At 41.6% G+C, this 25,510-nt stretch overlaps 1 protein-coding gene and 1 long non-coding RNA gene across 5 annotated transcripts in view; one reads left to right on the top strand and one right to left on the bottom strand.

The window, feature by feature from the left end:
- LOC122552316 overlaps positions 1 to 10,103 on the top strand; it is a 32,331-nt gene extending 22,228 nt beyond the window's left edge. The window contains exons 1-3 of one of the 2 annotated variants that reach the window (XR_006312353.1): positions 3,350 to 3,361; positions 6,742 to 6,845; positions 9,519 to 10,103. This is a non-coding gene — a long non-coding RNA (uncharacterized LOC122552316). Of the gene's footprint in view, positions 1 to 3,349; positions 3,362 to 6,741; positions 6,846 to 9,518 lie in introns of those variants that run through there. The other variant, XR_006312354.1, reaches the window with a different exon arrangement.
- Positions 1 to 25,510, bottom strand: part of LOC122552310 (intercellular adhesion molecule 3-like) — a 39,307-nt gene that overhangs the window by 3,173 nt on the left and 10,624 nt on the right. The window contains exons 1-4 of one of the 3 annotated variants that reach the window (XM_043695044.1): positions 19,558 to 19,780; positions 7,086 to 7,349; positions 3,156 to 3,470; positions 621 to 899 (exon numbers count right to left, since the gene is read on the bottom strand). In XM_043695044.1, coding sequence (XP_043550979.1) covers positions 621 to 899; positions 3,156 to 3,470; positions 7,086 to 7,349; positions 19,558 to 19,624 — 925 coding nt within the window. In that variant the 5' untranslated portion in view covers positions 19,625 to 19,780. Of the gene's footprint in view, positions 1 to 620; positions 900 to 3,155; positions 3,471 to 7,085; positions 7,350 to 19,351; positions 19,525 to 19,557; positions 19,781 to 25,510 lie in introns of those variants that run through there. The other 2 variants (XM_043695045.1, XM_043695046.1) reach the window with 2 other exon arrangements.

Below are 25,510 nucleotides of genomic sequence, written 5' to 3' on the forward strand. Positions count from 1 at the left end.
ATTAAAGACTGAACAGCAATCTAAGTTTGTTCAATACATCGCATCAATTGTATGACACTTTGATCTTTTACTCTGAACTCTGTGTCCTATGATCCTGCCCGACTAGCTACCAGATGAAAGAGCAGCGCTCCGAAAGCTTGTACTTCCAAATAAACCTGTTGGACTATAACCTGGTGTTGTGTGATTTTTAACTTTGTCCACCCCAATCCAACACCAGAACCTCCACATCATGTCTACTGGTTTAAGAATTCTTTCACTTTCTCTCTGACTTCCTGAAGTCTCTCTGTCTGTTTACAAAAGTCCACTCTATGATCAAGTTTCTGGACACTTGCACAAACTTTCCCATAAAGGCCTACAACCGTTCATTTCTTCCAGTAAGTACATGGAGATTGTTTTCCCCCACTGTGTAAGTGAAGTTGTGAGAGGATGAACTTTTAAATCTGTTGGAGGTTGGAATGAAACAGAAGAGACCTTGGAAAAGGTTTTGTCTGATCTTTCGACTTTGGTGTTAGACAGGCCAAAACTTTCACTTTTTTTTCTGTTTGAAGTAGAGATTTACACCACGGGTTTTTAGTGAAGTTAAATAATTTAATCAATCAGCTTTGATATTTTTGATTCACCTTCGATGCTGATGTCCACGATCTTCTCTTCAGCTCCAAGTTGGTTCATAACTGAACATTTATATGTTCCACTATTTTTAGTTGTAGCATCAGAAATACAGAGAACTCCTGAAGGATTAATCACAACATTGCTTTGTTTGGGCCATTCCCATTTCAGTGTTGGGCGTGGATTTCCTTGGTAGTCACATTGTAATATAATAGATTCACCTTTACTGAAATATACTGGAGACTTGGAGACACTTTTGTTATTTGCTAATAGAGCTGTAATGATTGGTTTATCTGTAAAACAAAATGATTTGAAATTAGGAGCAATGCAACTTCCAGCTGATCTTGTTAAAAAGCAATGATATCTCAATTTAATTTAAATGGTTTAATTGTATGTGATGTGCGAAACAATTCTGTGACCAGATTTCTGCCCTTGTGCAAATTGCCCAGAACGGACTCACTGCTTATTCCTAATGGTGGTGGTGGGGGGGGCTTTGCTGCAGAGCTTTGGGCCACCTGCAATATGGGAATGCAATCTGAATCCTGGTAAACTGGAAAACTCCACAATGATGCCACCAATATACCACACTGTTATTATGCTTGTTTCTAATTCTCCCCAAAGAAGGCTTGAATTTATTTAACATGGAGTATCTTTAATAAACAACTCAAATGTCCAATATACAAAAAGTCACTCTGAAGGACATTGACAATAATATAATTAAGTTGAATTGCCTGGGCATTATTTATGGTGAGATGATTATAGGAGGATTTGTTGTGTAAGGAAGTATGGCCGTGGCTGTATAATTGGAACAGTCTGTAAAAGATGGATTTAGGAAATTTATCAGAGATATTTCAAATATACATCATATCATGACTATGATTTTGAATGGTTTACTGAGACTGATTTTCTCGTGTTCGGGGGGTTGAGAAATGAACATGGTGACAGAGAGGGCTTTTTAGAAAGCAGATACATGGGAACACCACCACCTTCAGGTTCCCCTCCAAGCCATTCACCATCCTGACTTGGAAATATATCCGCCTTCCTTCATTGTCACTGGGTCAAAATACTGGAATTACCTTCCTCAGGGCATTGTGGGTCAACCTACAACACATGGACTATAGCGGTTCAAGAATGCAGCTCACCATCACCTTCTCAAAGGGCAACTAGAAACGGGGAATAAATGCTGGCCCAGATCCCACAAATGAATTTAACTAAAGTATTTTGATGGATTTTATTTAGTTGAGTTTATGCTGCTAACTACTTGCAATTATTTTTGTGTGCTTAATGAATAGTTTGGAGTGTTGTAATTACCAATCTTTGTCGTTGCTTATGACATATTCATTGTTATGTTGAGAACATTCTTAGATGTCATTTGTTGCTTTATAAATGAGATTTGAGTCAACTATATGGCAGATTAATGTGGAACTTTCCTGTAATGTATTTGTAACAATAAAATGTTGATTAAACGGTGGCACAATTTTATACACAATGAGTTGTCCAAATTTTCATGAGGTTTTGCTCCCTATTGACTAGACAAATGCTATATTTAAATCAAAATTTCCAAGGTCAGAATTTTAAAAAAATTATTGAGGGAATAGCAATCATAAACTTGATGTAAACTGGAAATTTGTACAGTTAGAGAGCAGTCTTTCAATCTCCAATCTGTTCAAGGCTGCTATGGCAACCTTGTGGAGTGGAGATGGGATGGAATCACTGCATGAGTTGATAATTAACTCACTTGGCTAAGGTTTCTATGAATAATTTTGTGCCAACTTACAAGCACGTGTACAACCAAGGAATAAGAGTAATTTGTCAGGCTCTTTGAGCCTGTTCTGCCATTATTAAAATCATCAATGATCTGATTTTAACCTCAATTCTACCCACTTCTTCATAGGCATAATCATCTTTAATTTTCTTAATAATCAAGAATCTATTTATCTCCACCTTAAAAATAGTGGCAATCCAAAGATGTTCAGGACAGGTGACTTGGCCATGCTAAATTGCCCATAGTGTTAGATGCATTAGTCAGGGGTAAATATAGGGTAGGGGAATGGGTCTGGGTAAATTACTCTTCGGAGGGTCAGTGCGGACATGTTGGGCCGAAGGGCCTGTTTCCATATTGTAGAGAATCTAATCACTGTATCTTTCTGGGTGATCAGTGCATTTCAATAAATACCAGCTCTGTTACCATATCAACCTGGTGAAGTTACTCTATCTCCTGAGTTGAAAGGGATTAATTTTTTGCTTAATAAAAAATTAAAATACTGCAGATCCCACAAGTCAAAAATTTAAAAAAAGAAAATATTGAAATACTCAGCAATTGAAGAAGCATTTCAGGAGAGTAAAACTGAGTTAACATTTCAGGTCTGTGGGTTTTCTGAACTGCTTTGCAGACCTGTATTCCCAGTGATTTTAGGTTTAAAATATCAGCAAAGTCCTTTCAACACAGGAGATTTCAATGTGATCCAAAACTTTACTGATAAAGGCCCCTTATTGCTGCAACCAGAACATAGAGATGAATCAACAAAACCTGTTACAATTTAACTTACAGTACGTTTGCAGAGTGACAGAAGAGTTTGTGATTGACTTTGTGGTATTAGAGCCCAAGTCCACTTCAGCCAAGCAGGTGTACTCCTGTCCATCATCTGATCGACTTGCAACGAAATTGAAGACATTTCTCAACCTTTTATCTTCATCCACAGAACCTGGTTCGCCTGTGGAATTTCTCTGAATAATCTCACTGCCTCTTAGCCATGTGAGAATGAGTTTGTTGTTTGGATAAACTCTTGGGCCAATGCACTCCAGATGATATGTTCTGTTAATCTCCAGCACTTCAGGGAGTACTGTAATGTTTATCTCTCGATCTGTTAAAGGAGAATTACAGTTGACAGGATTCGCTGAGATAGTAAAGTCCACAAGGACCATTAGAGAGATGACTGATGCTGGTTTAACCAGATGGTCACCATACCTCAGATGAGGGCAGCAGCTGAAAAGGAGAGTCCTTCATGGTAACTTCAACTGGTATGGGAAATAACATTTCTGAGGACCATGGAGCCCTGTCCTTCCCAATGATTCACTGTCACACAATGTTATACATGTACCAGACTAGATATTTCAGCCAATCACATTTATACCTTGCCATTCATTATTCGTCATTGCTCAGCACATTGACTTGGGGACTTCTCAATCTGCACACAGCTCAAACTGTTAAAAGGGCTTATGCCCGAAACGTCGATTCTCCTGCTCCTTGGATGCTGCCTGACCGGCTGCGCTTTTCCAGCAACACATTTTCAGCTCAAACTGATACTCTGATTAGAAAACTGAAATTACTACTGACATCAGTAGCATTGTTAAAAGTAACTTTCAATTAAAAGATTTCTAACTGAAGTTCATTGAAACAACCAACAATAAAAATTGTCATTTTACAGAGGACCTGGACATTAATGTGTGTTGTTCTGTGGTGAGTGTTTGAACTAAAATTTGAAGAATATGGTTTATTCATCTTAATAGGAGGGAAAGAAACCTCACAATGTTTATAAAGTATGTGGATGAACCTCTGAAGTGTCATAACATTCAAGGCTACGGACCAAGTGCTGAAAAGTGAGATTAGTGTAGATAGGTATATGTGCAAACCCGTGCTCAAGGACTGTATGACTCTCTGACTCGCTAAACTATTTCACCACTGAAATAATATCTCAGCTAAAGAATGTGCTCAGTTAAGGAAAACATTCACTTTATTTAAGGACCATCTTACTGTGTCTGCATCCTGCCACAACTCTGTTTGAATGCTCGATCTTGTCAGATTGTACAACTTCCTGTGATGATACATGCTGTCTCTCATAAACGTATCATACAGTCACAGCTTCTTTACACTATAATGATGAGTTAGTGACTGTTGACACAAGCTATACAGAACACAAATGAACTACAAAATCTCATTGATTCTGTTCACCTTAAGATCTCTTTTGAGGTTACTTAGAATAAAATTAAGACATCCAGTATAATATCCAGTCACATCCTTGCCTTTGAGTGCTGCAGTGATTCTGGACAGTGAGGATATCCTAACCTTTGCTCCATCTGTATAGGGAACACTGCTCTTAAAGCAATATTACAACATTCCTGTTTCTTTTCCCCAGACGTTAAATCAAATACACTAAAGGTGAAAACATAGAAGTGACGTTAAATCAAATACACTAAAGGTGAAAACATAGAAGTGTTTATAGATCCACTGGAATGTCTGCATCTTTATTGAGTTTGCCAACAAGCCCAGCATTTCCAAAGCGTCTATGAGGTGATCCACATGATGGACAATCCTAATGCATTCCAGGCCATCAAGCTGACACTTAAGCTTCTTTGTATGTGAATACTGCACTTCTCTAACACGCAACACAACACCACCTTTAAAACTTCCTGCAGAATCAAACCTATCTGGTTACATTGTTGTATATCCTGGAATGACCCAATGTGAGTCTTGGTCTCTTCTGCTGCCCTCGCAGATTTCAGAGATAGGCATAAAGTCAAGGTCCATATAGGTTGGTGGTTCTGCCACTATCAGTTCACTTGGCTCTATCAGCTAAAATACTTGTGATCTCCATGCCAAATTGCCAGAGCTGCATTGTGATCAGAATGTGCCAATGCACGGCTTGGATAAACCATTGTATGCAGTTAATGTAGCAGTTATCAGTGTACTACTGAATTCCAATGATATCCTTCAAAATTCAGACTGATGGGATATCGCATTCTCTCCTGTGTTAGTCTTGGCTTGGAGTGGTGTTTGCCAGCTCTGTCTGAGAAAACAACATTGTTTCTGGCAAAAACTTCTCGTGAGTTGATTTTGTCCCACAGTGTGCTCCATTTACAAAGTGGGACTGGACAAGACACTGGAATACTGTGGGCAGTTATGGTCTCTCTCCTAAAACAAGAATGTTATGAAATTTGAAAGGTTCAGAAAATATTGCCAGGATTAGAGGGTTTGAGCAATAGGGAGAGGCTAAATAGGCTGGAGCTATTTTTCTGGAGCGTTGGAGGCTGAGGGGTGACTTTATAGAGGTTTATAAAATCATGAGGGGCATGGATAGGGTGAATAGACAAGGTATTTTCCCTGGGGTGGGGGAGTCCAGAACTAGAGGGACATAGGTTTAGGGTGAGAGGGGAAAGATTTAAAAGGGACCTAAGGGGCAACTTTTTCACAGAGAGTGTACGTGTATGGAATGAGCTGCCAGAGGAAGTGGTGGAGGCTGGTACAATTACAGCATTTAATAGGCATCTGGATGGATATATGAATAGGAAGGGTTTAGAGGGATATGAGCCAAATCTGGCAAATGGGACTAGATTAGGTTGGGATATCTTTTCGACATGGACAAGTTGGACCAAATGGTCTGTTACTGTGCTGTACATCTCTACGACTCTATGACTTTATGATTGAAAGCTGTTCTATTCTGACAACACACCTGCAAGTTGCCCTCCAAGCCACACACCAACCAGACTTGAAAATATGTTGTGATTCCTCAATGTCACTGGTTCATCATCCTGGAATTCCCTCCCTAAGGACATTGTGAGTCTACCTACAGCATGTGGACTACAGTGGTTCAAGAAGGCTGCTCACTACACCTCGTCAAGGGCAACTAGGGACAGGCAATAGATGCTGGGCCCACCCAGCTATGTTCATGTCCCACAAGTGAATATAAAAATAATTCTGGCTCTTGACTTGTGTCTGCATTGCCATGAACTTTGTGTATTAGCTTACGTGGACTCAGTCTCCTTGTGTACTTCTTGCTGTCACTGCTGTCTTTATTGTGCTTGTTTTCTGGTTTTCTTTTCCTAGTGCAGCCTGCATGCTTGGAGATACATTTCTTGGATATAAGGGACCAGTCTTCTTTAGAACCACATACATCTTGTCAGGCAGGACAGCTTTGTGGTAACACTGGAGCACACAGTTTGCTTGCTTTTTCTGTCCTGGTTACAGTGCTGATACTGCACCTAGTACCGAATGTTGTCCAGCCACAATGGCCTCATATTTTCTGCCATCTGCTCATAGTGAATCAATGATTTGACCTTGCCTTTTGCCAAGAGGTCATTTTGGAATGCTTTGATATGTGCTGAGACAATTACCAATTTTATTATCTGCTCCAATAGAGTGATCACTTGACGCATCCTTGTCTATGATGCTACAATACTGAAGCGACTGTGACTGCTGGTTATGTGATGACATCTTGCCCTTTGCCCAGCCTCAATAACCTGTGAGTTACTTCATTCTAAATGTGGCTGTCATTTTGTCCTTACGGTGTCTCTATGTTTGTCTGTACTCCATAATTTTGACTGAGCTTATCTCCTCAGTTTGTATGTAAAACAGTTTTGGGTGACACTGCAGCTTTTCAACACATTAAGATTCCTTTAGCCAAACATTTGCTGTACAGGCTAAAACATGTAAATTCTATCACCATTTTATTTTATTTGTTAATATAAAATTTTCCACTTACTATATACAGTTATGTCTTCTCTTTTAATGTCAGTCGTATTCTCACATTGTACGAAACATATTATCGAGAAAGACCACCTGTGGATACTTGTGATATTAACTGAGACCCATTGATCACTTTCCAGTTTGGGATAATTTCTTAGTCCTTCGATTGCTATGTAAGATCCTGCACATGACGTACTGCAGTTCACCACCAAAGGGTCACCAAATGCCACAGCCAGGGGGTTTGCATTGACCTGTAGCTCCAATCCAGTCACTTTTCCCACTGTGGATACAAATCACAGTAAATATCGGGATTTGGAATTCATTGAGAACATGAACAATTCTGAACAAATCTCTGGATCAGTTTACAGATGAACAGATGAACATGGAGCAGGAATAGGCCATTGGTCCTTCAAGCCTGCTCTGCCATTTAATAAATTTATGGCTGACCTCATCACTCCACATTCCTGCCCAGTCACATTAACCTTTCACTCCCTTCCTTACCAAGAATCAATCCAGCTCTGTCTTAAACACATCCAAACACTCCACTGCCTTTTCAGGAACAGAAGTGCAAAGATTCATGACAGTCCAAAAGGAAAACATGTCCCTCATCCCTCCCTTTAAAATGGTGATGCCTGATTTCTAAGCAGTCACTGCTAGTTCTGGATTCTCCAACAACAGGGAAGATCTTCCTCACATTCACACTATGAAGACCCCTCAAGAATTTATATGCTTCAATCAAAGTACCTCTTACTCTTCCAATTCCCAGCAGTTATAAGCCCTACCTTTTCTCATTCCTGGTATTAGTCTCGTTAAGGTTTTCTGAACTGCTTCCAACACATTGACATCCTTCTTTAAATAAGGGGACCAATCCTGCACTCCAGATGTGTTTCACCCGAAACATAAGCTCCCTACTTTTGTATTCAAGTCCCCTCGCAATTCCCAACTACTGCACCCTCATACAAATCTTTTATGATTCATGCTCTAGGCTGCATCTCTCTCACTGTTTAGGTATTTTACTTTTTTAATCTCCTCCGGGGCAATATGGTGGAAATCAAGCCCCGGTGTTCGGGGCATGGCTACAGAAGTTAAAGTTTTTTTTTAAAAGTGTGCAAAATTCAAGTAAGCAAAAGTCTTTCATTCCCGCTTTACAGTTGGTCAACCCAATAGGCAAATGTGGAAGAGAAGCTACTTGTAGTTGCAGAATCTGTTGCTTCTTTTCAGCTGTATTTTAATGACGTTGGTTTTAGGATCAGATGGAAACCCTTAATGGATTGCACTCTGGCCGTCATGAAAGATAACCCTATCGACACTGAGCATTCAAAACTCTCTTGGATAGAAGATTTCATAAATTCGCAATCCCTTTAGTAAAGAAATATTTCTTAATCCCAGTAACAGATGGCCAACTTTGTAATCTAGGACTGAGTCTGTGTCTTTGATTCTACAGCCAGAGGAAACACTTGCTCAGCATCTGCTCCAGAAAGCCTTTCCAAATGTTTTATTTCAATTCAATTAGCTCTACTGTAGATTTGGTCTCATCAGTGCTCAATATAACTAGCAATTATGTACCCCCTACTTAGACTAGTTGATAAGAGCCCATGGTAATGTGGATAGAGGAATGGCTAACTAATAGAAGTCAGAGAATTACCATTAGGGGAGCCTTTTTGGGATGAAAACCTGTAACGAGTGAAATGTCACAGGGGTTATTGCTGGGCCACAATTATTTACAATATTTATTAATGACTTGGATGACAAAAGTGAATGTACTAGTATGATAATGCTGAACGGGCGATACAGTGGCTCAGTGGTTAGTACTGTGTCTCCAAACACCAGAAACTCGGGTTCGATCCCAGCCTTGGGCGACTGTCTGTGTGGAGTTTGCACATTCCCCCCGTGTCTACGTAGGTCTACTCCGGGTGCTCCGGTTTCCTCTCACAATCCAAAGATGTGCAGGTTAGGTAAATTACCCATTGTATTCAGGGTAGTGTAGGTTAGAGGTAAATGTAGAGGTCTGGGTAGGTTACTCTTCAGAGGGTCGGTGTGGACCTGTTGGGCCAAAATGGCCTGTTTCCACACTGTAGGGATTCTTTGAAAATTCCCTGCTTTACCTGTCTTTTAGTCCCAAATTGACAGAGCACAGGCTGCATTTCTGTACCTAGCAAGATACTCTTTATTCCATATAAATATTCTAACGACTGATACACATACAATTAATAATTGTTGATACATAAATCTATCAGCTACACCTTTAACCCCTTTATAAAGTGCCCATTCAGACAGAAAGGGAGAAAAACATGTGTGTTATGGGTGAAGGAAATGATGGGAAGGTTCTTGTTCACAGGTTTGGCTGAAGTGCAGCTTGTCTGTACCTGCTGTTCTATAAGCCCTTTTTCTCATACTACTGAAGGCGGGTCTCTGCACTCCAAATGTTAACTCTGCTTTCTTTCCATAGATGCTGCCAGACCTGAGTTTCTGCAGTAATTCCTGAATCTGTTCCTAATTTGCAAAATCTCTCTTCATCCTGGTAACCAAAGAAAACACATGCAACGTGCCTCAATGACTACTGCCTGGTGGCTCTGACCTCCATCACTATGAAATGCTTTGAGAGATTAGTCTTAGCTCATATTAATTCTAGCCTCCCAACCTGCCTCAATCCCTTGTAATTTGCCCAATGGTGCAACTGGTCCACAGCAGATGCCATCTCCCTAGCCCTATATCCATCCATAGAACATCTGAATAATAAGAATACCTCTGTCAGGTTTCTACTTATTGACTACAACTCCACCTTCAACACTATCATTACAACCAAACTAATCTCAAAACTCCGAAACCCAGGTCTCAGTTCCGCCCTCTGCAATTGGATCCTCAGCTTTCTGACCCACAGACCATAATCAGTGAAGATAGACAATAGCATCTCCTCCAAGATAATCCTCAACACTGGCACCCTGCAAGAATGCATTCTCAGCCCCTTACTGTCCTCCCTGTACACTCACACTGTGTGGCCAACTCCCATCTGAACTCTATCCACAAGTTTGCTGACAACATCACCAATGCAAGCCACATACCAAACAATGACAAGACAGAACACAGCAAAGAGACAAAGTGCTTGGTGTCATGATGCAATGATACAAATCTCTTCCTCAATGTCACCAAACCCAAAGAGCTGATCATTGACTTCAGGAAACAAGGGGGAGGACATGCGCCTATCTACATCAACAGAGCTGAGGTAGAGATGGTCCGAGATTTTAAGTTCCTAGGAATGATGATCACCAATAATCTGTCCTGGTCAGATATGATGGTTAAGAAGCCACAACAACACCTTTTCTCCCTCATGGAGCCTCAGGGGATTTGGTGTGCCCATTAGGACCCTCACCAACCATTATAGTTACACCATAGAAAGTATTCTATTTGGATGCATAATGGCTTAGTTTGGCAACTGCCCTCCCCAGAACTGTAAGACACTACAGAGAGTTATGTACACATCCCAGTTAATCACACAAACCAACTTTCCATCCATTGACTCCATCTACACCTCTCGCTGCCACAGAAAGGCAGATATTATCAAAGACCCTTCCCGCACGACTATAATCTTTTCCAAACTCTTCCTTAAGGCAGAAAATACAGAAGCGTAAAGACACGTACCAACAGGTTCAAGAACAGCTTCTTCCCTGCTGCTATTAGACTGACGAATGGATCTTTCAAATTTTAAATCTAAAGTTGATCTTGCTTTTTGTGCACCCTCTTTACAGCTGGAACCTTGTATTCCTTGCTCTGTTCTATCACTTTGTGATCTTTGTATGGTATGATCCACCTGTACTGCACACAAAACAAAACTTTTCACTGTACCTAGTTACACGTGACAATAATAAATCAAATCAAAAAAATTCATTACTTATTCCTGAAGTCCAGAGATCATTCTGGAACCTATGTTGTACTCTCTCCAAGGCCAATATACCCTTTCAGGGTGTGGTGCTCAGACTGCTCACAGTTCTATGTTCCTAAACCATGTTGACTAATAATCTTGAAATCATGTAATATAGCCATGTCATAATTTCTTTAATAATAGCTTCCAGAATTTTCCCGGTGACAGATGTTAAGCTAACTACCTTGTTGTTCCCTGCTTTCCATTTTCCTCCCTTTTTGACATTTGCTACATTCAAATCTAATGAGATTTTGCCTGAATCAAGGGAGTTTTCAAATATTAAAAGCAAAAAATCAACTATCTCACTTGCTACGTTTTTTAAGATGTAGGGATGAAGTCCATCAGAATCTGGGTAGCTGTCGAGAGTGTGGTGCTGGAAAAGCATAGTAAGTCAGGCAGCACCCAAGGAGCAGGAGAACCAACGTTTCAGGCAAGAGCCAAAAGGCTGATTTGGTTCGGCTGCCTATCTCCATGTCATAACATCTGTATAACCTTTTCAATATTTTCTAAGTTTCAATAGGATCACCTCTCAATTTTTGCAACTCTAGAGATCACACACCCAGTTTGTCCAAACTCTCTTCAGCGGACAGTCCCACTATCCCAGGAACACGTCTGGTGGAATGTAGTTGCACCCTGTCTATAGTAATGATATAGGGAAGGAAACCAAAACTACAGTCTAACCAAGCTCCGATACAATTAAAGCAAGACTTCACTACTCATGTACACAAATCTCCTTGCAATAAAGACTACCATTCCATTAGCCTTTCTAACAGCTTGCTACTCCTGTAGGTTGGCCTTCAGTGACTTATTGATAAGGACACCTAGGTGCCTTTATCTATCTACACTTTCCAATCTCTTAGCTTTCTCAAAATACTCTGCACATCTGTTTCTCCCGCCAAAGTGGATAACCTTATATTTTCCAATTACATTCCATCTGCCATGTTCTTGACCAATCAGGACACCTGTCCAAATCTTCCAGAAGCTGCTTTACACCTTCATCCCAACACACATTCCCGCTTTGTTTTGGATCAATATTACATTTCCTCTCCCCCTTGAAATCATTGGTCAAGATTGTGAGCAGCTGGGGCCAAGTTCTGGTCCTTGTGGTTACCCATCCATCCCAGCTGCCAACATGAGAATGACCCATTTATACCGACTCTCTGTTTCCTGTCTGTTTGCCAATCGGTAATCCTTCCCTCCTATCCCATGCATTTTAATCTTTCTAACCAGACTCTTGTAGGGAACCTCATCATAAGTCTTCTGAAAATCTAAATGTATTATGTCTTTTAACTCTCCATTATCAATTGTGTTCATAATATCTTTAAAGTTTCCCATTCGCAAATCCATGTTGATCATATCCAAACAAATTATTATCATCCAGGTGTCTATTTATCCCATTGCTCATAACAGACTGTGGCATTTTCCTGATTATTGATGTAAGACTAACAGCTGTATGAGTTCCCTGTTTCCTTTCTCTTTAATAGTGGGGTAACGTATTCTAGCTTTCCATATGCAGGAATCCTTCCTAAACCTATATAATCTAAGAATATATAACCATCGTACCCGCTACACCTTGTGGACAATTAAACATCCCTCCACTAATATGGTCGATGTTAATAATGGGAGAACCCAGCACAGCATTCCAAAGACAAAGGCAATTACAAACATATTTTTGGTTGAAAAGCCAGAACTTTGTTTTTATTCATTCACAGGATGAGGGCATTACTGGCTAGACCAGCATTTACTGCCGAGCCCAAATTGCCTAGAGAGCAGCTTAGTGTCAACCACATTGCTGTGCATCTGGAGTCACATGTTGGCCAAACCAGGTAAGGATTACCTTCCTTGAAGGACATGAATGAACCAGGTGGGATTTTCTGACAATCGGCAATGGATTCATGGTCGTCAGTGCACTCTTAAACCCAGATCTTTTTATTGAATTCAAATTGCACCATCTGCCATGGCAGGATTCATACCCAGGTCCCCAGGACATTAGGGACATTTAAGTGACTCTTGGATAGGCACATAGATGATAGTACAATGAAGGGTATGGAGGTTACTTTGATCTTAGAATAGGATAAAAGGTCGGCACAACATCGAGGGCCCAAGGACTGTGCTGTACTGTTCTATGTTCTATTTCCTGTGTCTCTGAATGAACAGTCCAGCAATACTAGCACTGAACCATTGCCTCCCGTGCTGAGTGGATGATCCATCTCAGTTGAAACTTTATTGCTGGAACAGCACAGCAGGTCAGGCAGCATCCAGGGAACAGGAGATTCGACGTTTCGGGCACAGGCCCTTCTTCAGGAAGATGATCCATCTCAGCCTCCTCCTGAGGTCCCCAGCAACACAAATGGAGTGTTCATTAGATTCACTCCACATAATAACAAGAAATGGTTGGAGCACTACAAAGGTTAAGGCCCTGATAAGGTTGCAGCAATGGTATTGAAGATGTGTGCACCAAAACTTCCTGCACACCTTGCCAAATTGTTGCTGGATAGCTACGGCACTGACATCACCCAGCAATGAGGAAAATTGCCCAGGTAGGTCCTGTATATAAAAAAGCAGGACAAATCCAACCCGGCCCATGACCCTCCTTCAGATCGTCAGAAAATTGATGAAGGGGTTTTCAAAAGTGTGATCAAGTAGCAGCTGTTCAACAATAACCTGTTCAGTGATGCCCAGTTTGGGTTCCACCAGGGCCACTCAGCTCCTGACCTCATTAAAGCTTTGGTTTCAACATGGACAAAAAAGCTGAATTCCAGAGGGGAGGGGAGAGTGACAGCCCTCGACATCAAGGCTGCCTTCAACCGAGTGTGGCATCAAGGAGCCCTAACAAAACTGGAATCAATGGGAGTCAAGGGGCAAACTCTCCACTGATTGTGGTCACACCTGACACACAGGAAGAAAGTTGTGGTTGTTGGAGATCAGTCATCTCAGCTCCAGGAGTTCCTCAGAGTAGTATCCTTGGCCCAACCATCTTCAACTGCTTCATCAATAACTTTCCCTCCATCATAAGGTCAGAAGTGGGGATGTTTACAGACGATTGTGCAATATTCAGCATCATTTGTGACTCATCAGACATTGAAGCAGTCCATGTTAAAATACAGGGAGAAAGTGAGGACTGCAGATGCTGGAGATCAGAGCTGAAAATGTGTTGCTGGAAAAGCGCAGCAGGTCAGGCAGCATCCAAGGAGCAGGAGAATCGACGTTTCGGGCATGAGCCCTTCCTAACCTGCAATCTTCTTCCTGACCTCTCCGCCCCCACCCCCACTCCGGCCTATCACCCCCACCTTAACCTCCTTCCACCTATCGCATTTCCAATGCCCGTCCCCCAAGTCCCTCCTCCCTACCTTTTATCTCATTCCTGAAGAAGGGCTCATGCCCGAAACGTCGATTCTCCATGTTAAAATACAGCAAGCTTTGGACAATATCTAGGTTTGGGCTGACAAGTAATAAGCTTCATTTACACCATACAAGTGCCAGATATTGACCATCTCCAACAAGAGAAAATTCAACCATAAACCTTTGACATGCAATGGGTATTACGATGACTGATTCCCCCACTTTCAACATCCTGTGGTTAACATTGACCAAAAAGTGAACAAGTCACATCAATACTATTCAAAGAACAAACAGCTGCTGGAAATCTGAAACAAAAAAAACACATTTTTGGAGAAACTCAGTAGGTCTCCATCTAGGGAGAGAAAGCAGAGTCAATGTTTCCATAAGACCATAGGAGCAAATTTGGCCATTTGGCTGATCGAGTCAGCTCCATCATTTGATCATGGCTGAAATGTTTCTCAACCCCGTTCTCCTGCCTTCTACTCGTAACCCTTGATCCACTTACTAATCACAAAACTATCTACTTTTGTCTTAAATGCAGTGAATGGCTTAGCCTCCACAGCTTTCTGTGGCAATGAGCTCCACAGATTCACAACCCTCTGGTTACAGAAATTCCTCCTTATCTCAGTTCTAAAGCATCATTCCTTCACTCTGAGGCCGGTGCCCTCAGGTCCCATTCTCTCCTACTGGTGGAAACATCTTCTCCACGTTCACTCTATCCAGGCCTCTCAGTATTATGTACACTTCAATGAGATCCCCCTCACCTTTCTAAACTCCATCAGGTACAGATCCATAGTCCTCTTTACTAAAATGCATATCCTCACACTTTCCCACACTATTCCATCTGCCACTTCTTTGCCCATTCTCCTAGCCTGTCCAAGTACTTCTGCAGCCTCCCTGCTTCCTTAATATTACCTCCCCGCCAAGTGAAAGTGAGGACTGCAGATGCTGGAGATTAGAGTCAAGAGTGTAGTGCTGGAAAGGCACAGCAGGTCAGGCAGCATCCAAAGAGCAGAGAATCGACGTTTCGGGCAAAAGCCCTTCAGCAGGAATGAGCACAGCAGGTCAGGCAGCATCCGAGCTGCAGGAGAGTCAATGTTTCAGGCAAAAGCCCTTCCTGATGAAGGGCTTTTGTCCGAAACATCGACTCTTCTGCTCCTTAGATGCTGCCTGACCTGCTGTGTTTTTCCAGCACTATGCTCTCGACTACCTCTCCTGCCACCTATCTTTGTGTCATCTCAAACTTAGCAACAATGCCCTCAGTTCCATCGTCCAGATCATTAATGTCTAATGTGAATAGCTGTCCCAACACAGAATCTGCGGAACTCCACTGGTCACTGGATGCCATCCTGAAAAAGAGCCCTTCCTCCCCTTCTGCCAGTCAGACAATCCTCTGTTCATGCCAGTAACTTGCTGCAACACCATGATTTCTTATCTTGTTTTACAGACTCCTGTGCAGCGCCCTGTCAAAGGCCTTTTGGAAATCCAGATAGATCAGGTCCCCTCGCTTGCCTTTGTCTAACTTGCCCGTTACCTCCTCTAAAAATTCTAACAAATTTGTCAGGCCTGACCTCTCCTTGACGAAGCTATGCTGACTCAGTCCTACTTGACCATGCACTCTCAAGCACTTTGCAACTCATCCTTAATAATGGACTCTAAAACCTTATCAGTCAGGCAACATCTGAGGATCTCTTCGGATGCTGCCTTGACTGGCTGTGCTTTTCCAGCACAACACTCTCCGACTCTAATCTCCAGCATCTGTAGTCCTCACTTTCTCCTTCTAAAACCTTACCAATAACTGAGGTCAGGCTATCCAGCTTATAGATTCTGTCTTCTGCCTCCCTCCCTTATTAAACAGGGGGTGTTACATTTGAACCTTCCAGACTCCAGTGATTCCTGAAAGCTCACCACCAATGCCTCCAGCTATCTCCTTCAGAACTGGTCTGAGTTATTTATCCACCTTCATACCTTTTGGCTTCCCTAGCACCTTCTCCTTCGTGATGGCTATTACACTTCTCTTCCCCCTCACGTCCTTGTTTTGGGTCCAGTGACCCTTCTTCAGAACTGATTGCAGCATGTCTCTCCTGTTCACTCATCCTAAAAATAAGAAAGGTTTCTGCTTCATGATTTCCACATAGTGATTAGTTGGCATGATCTCTCTGATTGGCATTACTATGGAGAATGTACCAGGGAACTGCTTTGATTAATTAAAACACCAATGGTGCCTTCTCCTGCAGAGGCCTGGGCCCTATATATATTTGAATATTGAGTTTCTAGCAAGTATAAGGGAAGCACTTTATGAACCAAACTGATAATAGTGGGTGCAGTCAACTTTCCCAATGTTACAAGACTCGTAACAGAATGTGTAATGTTCAAGATGGTTCTACAATTGAATAGCACTTGCTGAACAATCCCATGTGCATTGAGAATTCCTATAATAACCAGTTTAAAATTAACAGTTGAGTTCATAGTGTCATTCACTTAAACCCACTACAAGCTACATCTATTCATCCACAGGGACCTGTATTCTGCAGGAAATAGAAAACTTCCCTTCAATACTGCACCTTTTTTTATATTAACCTTAATATAACAAATATCAGTAATAACTCCCTTGTGAATTATCCATCACAACACATCAAAGAGTCAACTTCATAGAATCACAACAGTGTCCCCATCGAGTCCACAATGACCCTCTGAAGAGCATCCCCCCCCCCCCCCCCCCCCAACCCTATCCCTGCATTTCCCTAGGCTAATCCACCTAATCTGCACACTATGGTCAATTTTCTGTGCACTGTGGGAGGAAACTGGAGCACCCAGAGGAAACCCACGCAGACACGGGGAGAATGTACAAACTCCATGCAGACAAATTACCCGAGGGGGGAATCAAACATGGGTCCCTGGTGCTGTGAGGTAGCAGCACTAACCACTGAGCCACCATGCTTCCCTACTTGCTAACTAACCCACAACGTTTTCTCACACATCAGAAAACTGCAGACTGAATACATAGTGGGAAACTTTTCAACTCTTTCTTGTGTCTTTAGGCATCCATCTCAGAGATAGATGGCTGTGATATTTTTAAGTTCACAGCTTGATTCTGTCAGGAGCACAGCATTCCAAAGGACTAAGTTAAAAATCACACAACACCAGGTTATAGTCCAACAGGTTTATTTGGAAGCACTAGCTTTCGGAGCGACGCTCCTTCATCAGGTGATTGTGGAGAATAAGATTGTAAGACAGAATTTATAGCAAAAGTTTACAGTGTGATGTAACTGAAATATTATATTGAAAAAGACCTGGATTGTTTGTTCAAAAACTGCATGAATCCGTCTAAGATTCTGTAAATCTGTTTTTTAGATTAGAATCAGTCTGACCATTGTGGCACAGACAGCCTCACACAGGGAGCTAACACCCTCAATACATTATCTGGGCCGGCATGACACTGTTGTTAAAATTCACTTGAGAATGTAACTTTTAAAAAAAAAATGTGATTTACGTATGAAAGAACTGGAACCAACATGTTCATTCTAAAAGATGAGAGACTTAACAAACAATCCAGGTCTTTTTCAATATAATATTTCAGTTACGTCACACTGTAAACTTTTGCTATAAATTCTGTATCTTACAATCTTATTCTCCACAATCACCTGATGAAGGAGCATCGCTCCGAAAGCTAGTGCTTCCAAATAAACCTGTTGTACTATAACCTGGTGTTGGCTGATTTTTAATTTTGTACACCCCAGTCCACCACCAGTGTGTCTAAATCATTCCAAAGGACTGGCATTCTTTTACCTACACAATGTATTTGTCTGAGTTTAGCTGAACCCGGCCTTCCCAGTTCTCTCTATAGATTTCTGTTGTTGATGGCTGTATCTTTTCATCGACATCATAGAGGTCAGCTATGCACTGGCTCCCTTACATTCTCTGTAAATCTTACCTATTATCTGTTGGAATGTATCCTGGTTCACTGCAAGGCTATCACATGAATAGGGAATGAACAAATGCTGTCAACAGAAAATATTCCTTTTTAAACTTCATGTTCTAATAGCATTTAATCCATCAAATTTGCTAAAAACTTTGACCGTATCAATGCTGGCATGGTCTCATGCATCAATAGATTTGTTGCTGGTTCAATGTGATGTGAAACTCAAATTCTTCAGAGTACCCAGGCATCCCATACAAACACTCTGGGCCAAAGTTACTACACAAAAGAAGAAAAACAAAGCTATGTCTTTGACAATTTAGAAAGATCTTAAGACAGATAGTAAAGTTTCAATCACTATCCTTTAGAGGTACTCAGTCTCAGAGAAATATTACGCCTAGCTCAACTCTTTCATTTCTTACTTTACTGACTTCTCAGTTCTCCTTCCTGGATTGCTGGGACCTTTTTACCATTTAAATCAGAATGCTGACATGAACCTATTTCAATCCTAATGCCCTAAACCTCTTTTCAATTCTAACAACTTGAAGACCCATCAACTCACAAACTTCAGTTGGGTTGATTGCTTCTCCTGATCTGAAAACCAGTTCTTCCGCTGGGAGTAAATTGTTCTCCTGAACTGAACTCCCAACACTTAGGAAGGAAACTCCAATCAGCCCTAAACGCAGTAGTACAAACATTTCGTTCATTAAGATCGCAGATAGCAGATATTCTACTAGACAGTTAACTGACTGAGTAAAAAGGATCTGCCTTCACAGAAATCACATCGCTAGTTCCCTGTTCTAACCACCATCTGACCTCCTAATACAGTGGTTACTGCACAGAATTGAACACTACATTGCCTCTAATTGTAAAAAAAAATCACATTCCACTTTAACTCACACTAAAGAAAGACTGGGCCAGGCTACTGAAAATCCATGTAGCTCCGGCTGCATTTTCTTTTCTGATTGGACCTTTTCCCTGTTCAAGTGTATGTCGAACTGCCTTCTATGTGAGCTCCTTGAAACACCATTCTCTTTCAGACACGGAAATACACACTGATCATCCTCGTCAACTCTCACTGCTCCATCATTAATGTACTCACTTTCCCTCAGAACCATCCCTGCCCTCCTGGGTGTAAGGCTCTGTCTGTGACACAGAGGGAGGAGGGATAGGGGGAATCTTCCATCTTCACCCCCCACTCCCCCGAGAGCGGGCTCAGGGTTGGAGCCGGGACATTATAACAACAACCCGAGGCGCTACCCGGCTCCAGCCTCAGCAAATAGGGAGATTAAAAATATTTATAATTACCTGTCCCGGTAAAAGCCAGGAAAAAGAGGTAACCTCCTGCAAAGCGCGGAGACAGTTGGAAATCCATCGCTAAATGGTCCCGAGCAGCAGCCAATCCTAGGAGAAAGCTGGGTACTGCTGGCTCTATGCGGAAACTGGACCTTTCCAAGCTTCTGCAGGGCAGTAAATGGGCCAACAGACTGCATTGTTTTACTGAGTTTTCATCAACTTTCTAATAGCGTTTCCGATTTTTTTCCACAGAGAGTTCTGGCAACTTGGCTAAACTGACGTCAACATGTTATTTTAACCTTTCTGTTTCTCTGGATACAGATGAATCCGTTAAAATTATCTCGATCTTTACTCGAAGGCATTTAACATTGAAAGTAAAATTCTGCGGAAAACCGTGTTAAATAGCGAACACTGCTCTGAATAATACATGTTGGAATCATAGGTTTCAGGAATGGCATGATTGGCAGACACATGTCTGGGTTCTCACTGGTACCCTTTCACAAATACCACTCTGTTTCTTTGGCAGAGAGACCATCTTACAGAGGTATGTAATCTGTAACAAATGAATAAAACATGGAAAGAAAAACATTTAAATTGACAACAGGAGACTAAATGCTGCTGCTGAGCTCCATCACATCTGCTACCTTTGTCAGTCTGGGTGATAGATGTTGGGTGTTTGGAAGGTTTGGAATAAATATTTTGGGAAAAGATCTGTGCTGACTCCACAGCATATTCTATTGTTTTATCTGCTAATTGGGAAAATGGAGATTGGATTTTTCTAATTGCCCAGAGACAAAAGTGACAATGTGAAGTTTGAATGTGAAGTTTTCTTTCTCAGAATGAGATAATGTTGAATGTAGAAACATGTTTGCATTTACACCTGATGAAGGTATGACGGTATCCAGCTTTTCTTAGCTGCTGCTCTTTATCAACTGTGGTCTATCTCAGCGACCTTCCCATTCACTCTCACTTCACCAGTACCTTCCTCCTTGGTATAGACAGATGCAAAGTACTGATTTTGTACCACAGCCAGGCCCTCTGCTTCCATATATTAATTACCATTTTGGTCCTTAATTGTTTCTACTTTTCATCAACTTTCTAACTGCATATCCATTTTTTTTCCATATTTACACAGACATTGTGTAATTATAATGCCTTTTTTAGACAGAGACAAGTCCATTAAAAATATCTCGAACTTAACTTGAAGGCATTTAACTTTGACAGTAAAGTTCTAATAGGGTGGCACAGTGGCTCAGTGGTTAGCACTGCTGCCTCACAGTGCCAGGGATCTGAGTTCAACTCCAACCTCAGGCGGCTGTGCGTGTAGAGTTTGCATGTTCTCCCTGTATCTGCATAGGTTTCCTCCGGGTGCTCCGGTTTCCTCCCACAGTCCAAAGATGTGCAGGTTAGAGTGGATTGGCCATGCTAAATTGCCTGTAGTGTTAAGTACATTAGTCAGGGATAAATGTAGGGGAATTGGTCTGGGTGGGTTATTCTTCAGAAGGTCAGTGTGGATTTGTTGGTCCGAAGGGCTTGTTTCCATACTGTAGGGAATCTAAATGTAAAACCATGTTAATAGCAAATCTTGCTAAATTATGTTTTACTATTTACAAACCTACAGAAGACTTTTGCATTTCTTCATATCTTAACTGCCAATCTCCTGTTATTGTCTCTCTTTGCTTCTCTTATTTCTTATTTCACTTCATTTCTGATTTATTTGTATTCTACCTTTCTGCTAAAAACCTGATCAGTTGTTCCATTTTCCCATTGTTCCATTTCAATCTGGCCTGCCAATCTTTCAAGTCATTCAGGTAATAAGTTCCTTGCAAAGGTAACTGGAGCTTAAAGTGGCAGAGGTCCAGGAGCCACAGAGTGGTGGAAAATGCAGTGAATGTTGTTGAATATTGTGTCATTTAGATAATTTAAAGCTGAACAGTTTTATTTCATGTATTGCACTTGCGTTTTCTCAACTGAATGTTCATACTGTGAATTGTTGGAGTTGCAGTGACAGAATTAGAAACAAACCTTCAAATGTTTAGCTTGACTTCATCAGACTACAGGAAGTACATTGAGGATGCTTTTTTTTTTGTACATAGAAATGTGTGTCAAGTTTTTTTGTAGAAAAAGCACTTATTGTTAACTTATTCCTGTTATCCTTAAATACTGTACTTAGAGTCATAAAGATGTACAGCATAGAAACAGATCCTTCGGTCCAACCCGTCCATGCGGCCAGATATCCCAACCCAACCTAGTCCCACCTGCCAGCACCCGGCCCATATCCCTCCAAACCCTTCCTATTCATATACCCATCCAAATGCCTTTTACATGTTGCAATTGTACCAGCCTCCATCACTTCCTCTGGCCACTTGTTCCACACACGCACCACTCTCTGCGTGAAAAAGTTGCCTCTTAGGTCTCTTTTATATCTTTTCCCTCTCACCCTAAACCTATGCCCTCCTGTACTGGACTTCCCGATCCCAGGGAAAATACTTTGTCTATTTACCCTATCCATGGCCCTCATGATTTTGGTAAAGGATATCATTACAGCTGTACTGTCTAGGAAATTAATGTTTCTCTTGTGTATTGTGACTTTAAATGTAGTAGGTGTGATCATTGTTGCGGATATTAATGAATTCTTCTAATTCTGCTTCTGTACAAGTTCAAATACCTGCTAGACCGACACAAATTCAGAAGGTGTTATTACTGATCTATTTTATAGAGATACAGTCATAGAGATGTACAGCATGGAATCAGACCCTTTGGCCTGACTCATCCATGCTAACCAGATATCCCAATCCAATCTAGTCCCATTTGCCAGCATTTGGCCCATCTCCCTCCAAATGCTTCCTATTGTACCAGCCTCCACCACTTCCTCTGGCAGCTCATTCCATATGCGCCCCACCTTCTATGTGAAAAAGCTGCCCCTTAGGTCCCTTTTATATCTTTCCTCTCTCACCCTAATCCTATGCCCTCTAGGTCTGGACTCCCCCAACCCACGGAAAAGACCTTGTCTATTTATCCTATCCATGCTCCTCATGATTTTATAAACCTCTATAAGGTCACCCCTCAGCCTCTGATGCTCCAGGAAAAACAGCCCTAGCCTATAGAGCATCTCCCTATAGCTCAAACTCTACAACGCTGGCAACATCCTTGTAAATCTTTTCTGAATCCTTTCAAGTTTCACAACATCTTTCCGATTGGAAGGAAACTAGAACTGAATGCAATATTCCAAAAGTGGCCTAACCAATGTCCTGTACAGCTGCAATATGACCTCCCAACTTCTGTACTCAATACTCTGACCAATAAAGGAAAGCATACCAATCACCTTCTTCACTATTCTATCTACCTGCAACTCCCCTTTCAAGGAACATTGAACCTGCACTCCAAGGTCTTGTTGTTCAACAACACTCCCCAGGACCTTACCATTAAGTGTATAAATCTGCTCTGATTTGCTTTTCCAAAATGCAGCACCTCACATTAATATAAATTAAATTCCATCTGCTATTCCTTTGTTATCAAATAAAAAAGCTTGTGAGGATGAAAATGTAGCTCCTGAAATTTACAATGTAACCTTCAAGAAAATATCAAGGGAATATATTCCGAGTCTTCATCATATGGTTGGGATCCTGAAATCTATTGATCCTGCAATCTGTTTGCAACTTTGGTATTAACTTCCAATTACGTATCTGCTGCACTAGCACAGAAACCATCTATTTCCAGTTCCATGACATTGCTCTGAGTCTGCTGATTGCTGGTCTCCTGCCCTCTTTACTTGCTGCAGCCGGCACCTTGTTTGTGGCTGCCACTAAACTCACTGCTGCTTCATTCACAAACTGCTTCTCTCCCACAATCACTCCTGTCCCAACTTATTGGCTCCCGAAGCTTTTATCCAAAACCTTGAACTCACACCAAGTTTCATTTCCAATCACCTGTGCTCACTAACCTACAATCACTTCCAGTTAAGCAATGCCCCAATTTTAGATTCCTCATCCTTGTTTACAAATACATTCATAGACTCACCTCCTCCCTATTAATCTCCTTTAATGCTCCAAAGTATCTACACTCCAATGCTGAACTCTCAAACAGCAGTGCTTTTACATGGTCAAGCCCAACGCTCTGAAATTCCCTCCCAATCTCTCCACCTTGTCATCTCGTTACCTCCCTCACTTCCTCCTTGAAGACATGCCTTAAAACCTACTTCTTTATCAAGCTTTTGATGATCTGTCCTGATAACCATGTTTCTCTGTCTACAGAGGCTGCCAGATCTGCAAAGTTTCTGCTGCATTTTTTTTATATCTAATGTCTGCTTATGTCACTCAGTGTTAACATTTTTAAAAATCCTCTTGTTAAGTATCATGTGAGGTTTTCTATGTGAAAAGCACAATATGAGTGAATGTTGTTTCAATTAATTAAATGAAGAGTCTTTGAACCAGACCAGATTCTCTAAAGACTGAATTAATTCTCTTGCAGATGTGATCCATATTTTAAGATCAAAGAGAACACGATCACACTTTGATCATGTCCCTATCCTGCACACACTGATGAGTAGCTCATCCTGTGACATAGAATATTGCAATGTCCTTAAACTCTGGAATATTGATTCATCTATTTAATTGCTCACTGGGAGGAAAAAACATTTGAAGCTGAAAGATTGACATTTCCACAGAAACAAGCTGCTTCCTAAGGAGTATTATGGGCTGCAGCTGCAATTCCAAGAGATCACAGAAGTGTCTCAGAGGTGGCATGGTACATTTCCATAGAAGCACTAACTGGTTGGAACAAGAATAATATCTACAAATGACCATTTCCTGTACAGAATTTTCCGTGTTGTTAACAGCAGTGTTTTCTTGCTCTCTCTCTCTCTCCCCCGCACAAACGACTCAACTTACCAGTTCTAAGTTTAGATAAATGAAACTGGGGCTGATCTCAATGAGAAACGAAGGTTGAAACATGATGTGTTGCAATTTTTACAAAAAAGCTGAAGAAAATAGCGATGTAAGTGGTAGGGTGGTGTCAGTGTGAAAACAAACTGTGAAACCCTGACCAATGCACATAAATAGTCATAGAATCATAGAGTCATAGAGATGTACAGCATGGAAACAGACCCTTCGGTCCAACCCGTCCATGCCGACCAGATATCCCAATCTAGTCCCACCTGCCAGCACCTTGCCCATTTCCCTCCAAACCCTTCCTATTCATATACCCATCCAAATGCCTCTTAAATGTTGCAATTGTACCAGCCTCCACCACTTCCTCTGCCAGCTCATTCCATACATGTACCACCCTCTCCATGAAAAAGTTGCCCCTTAGGTCTCTTTTATATCTTTCCCCTCTCACCCTAAACCTATGCCCTCTGTTCTGGACTCCCTGATCAAGGGAAATGACTTTGTCTATTTATCCTAATAGCTTTGAAAAGATTCTACAGATTCCTCTGTTCAAAGTGCAAATACCATATACAGAGGAACCTCGATTATCCCAATATCAATTATCCGAATATCAGATTATCTGAAGGGGATCTCAAGGTCCTGATAGAAACATTACATCAAAGAGCTGTTTCAACCCTGATTGCATCTTTTGTTTACAGGTACAGTGACTAAAAACGAACTCAGCTCACTGAAATGCTGCCAAGAACAGTCCTGGACAGTCCAGGCACCGTCTCTGAATAACTGACCTTCCACCCTCTCTCTCTGCCCCAACTCCCTGGAGTTCTACACAGGGATGACCCCTAAACCCCCCTTCCCCAGATAATCTCTCCAACATTGTCCTGTACAGGGCAGAGGTGGAACCTGTCAAAAAGTTGTGTGTTCATGTGCATGTGTGCGTGTGTGTAGTCTGACTTTTGGTGTATAGTCCGGCTGCCCTGGGGGAGGTCAGCTGGGAAGGCAGGGCTGCAGATGGGGGTGGAATGGTGGGTGGGATGGAAGGAGGGGTGGGGTTGGGGCTGCAGGGTTGGGGGTGGGCGGGA

The sequence above is a fragment of the Chiloscyllium plagiosum genome, chromosome 8 (assembly GCF_004010195.1).
Source record: "Chiloscyllium plagiosum isolate BGI_BamShark_2017 chromosome 8, ASM401019v2, whole genome shotgun sequence".
Classification (NCBI taxonomy): Eukaryota; Metazoa; Chordata; class Chondrichthyes; order Orectolobiformes; family Hemiscylliidae; genus Chiloscyllium; species Chiloscyllium plagiosum.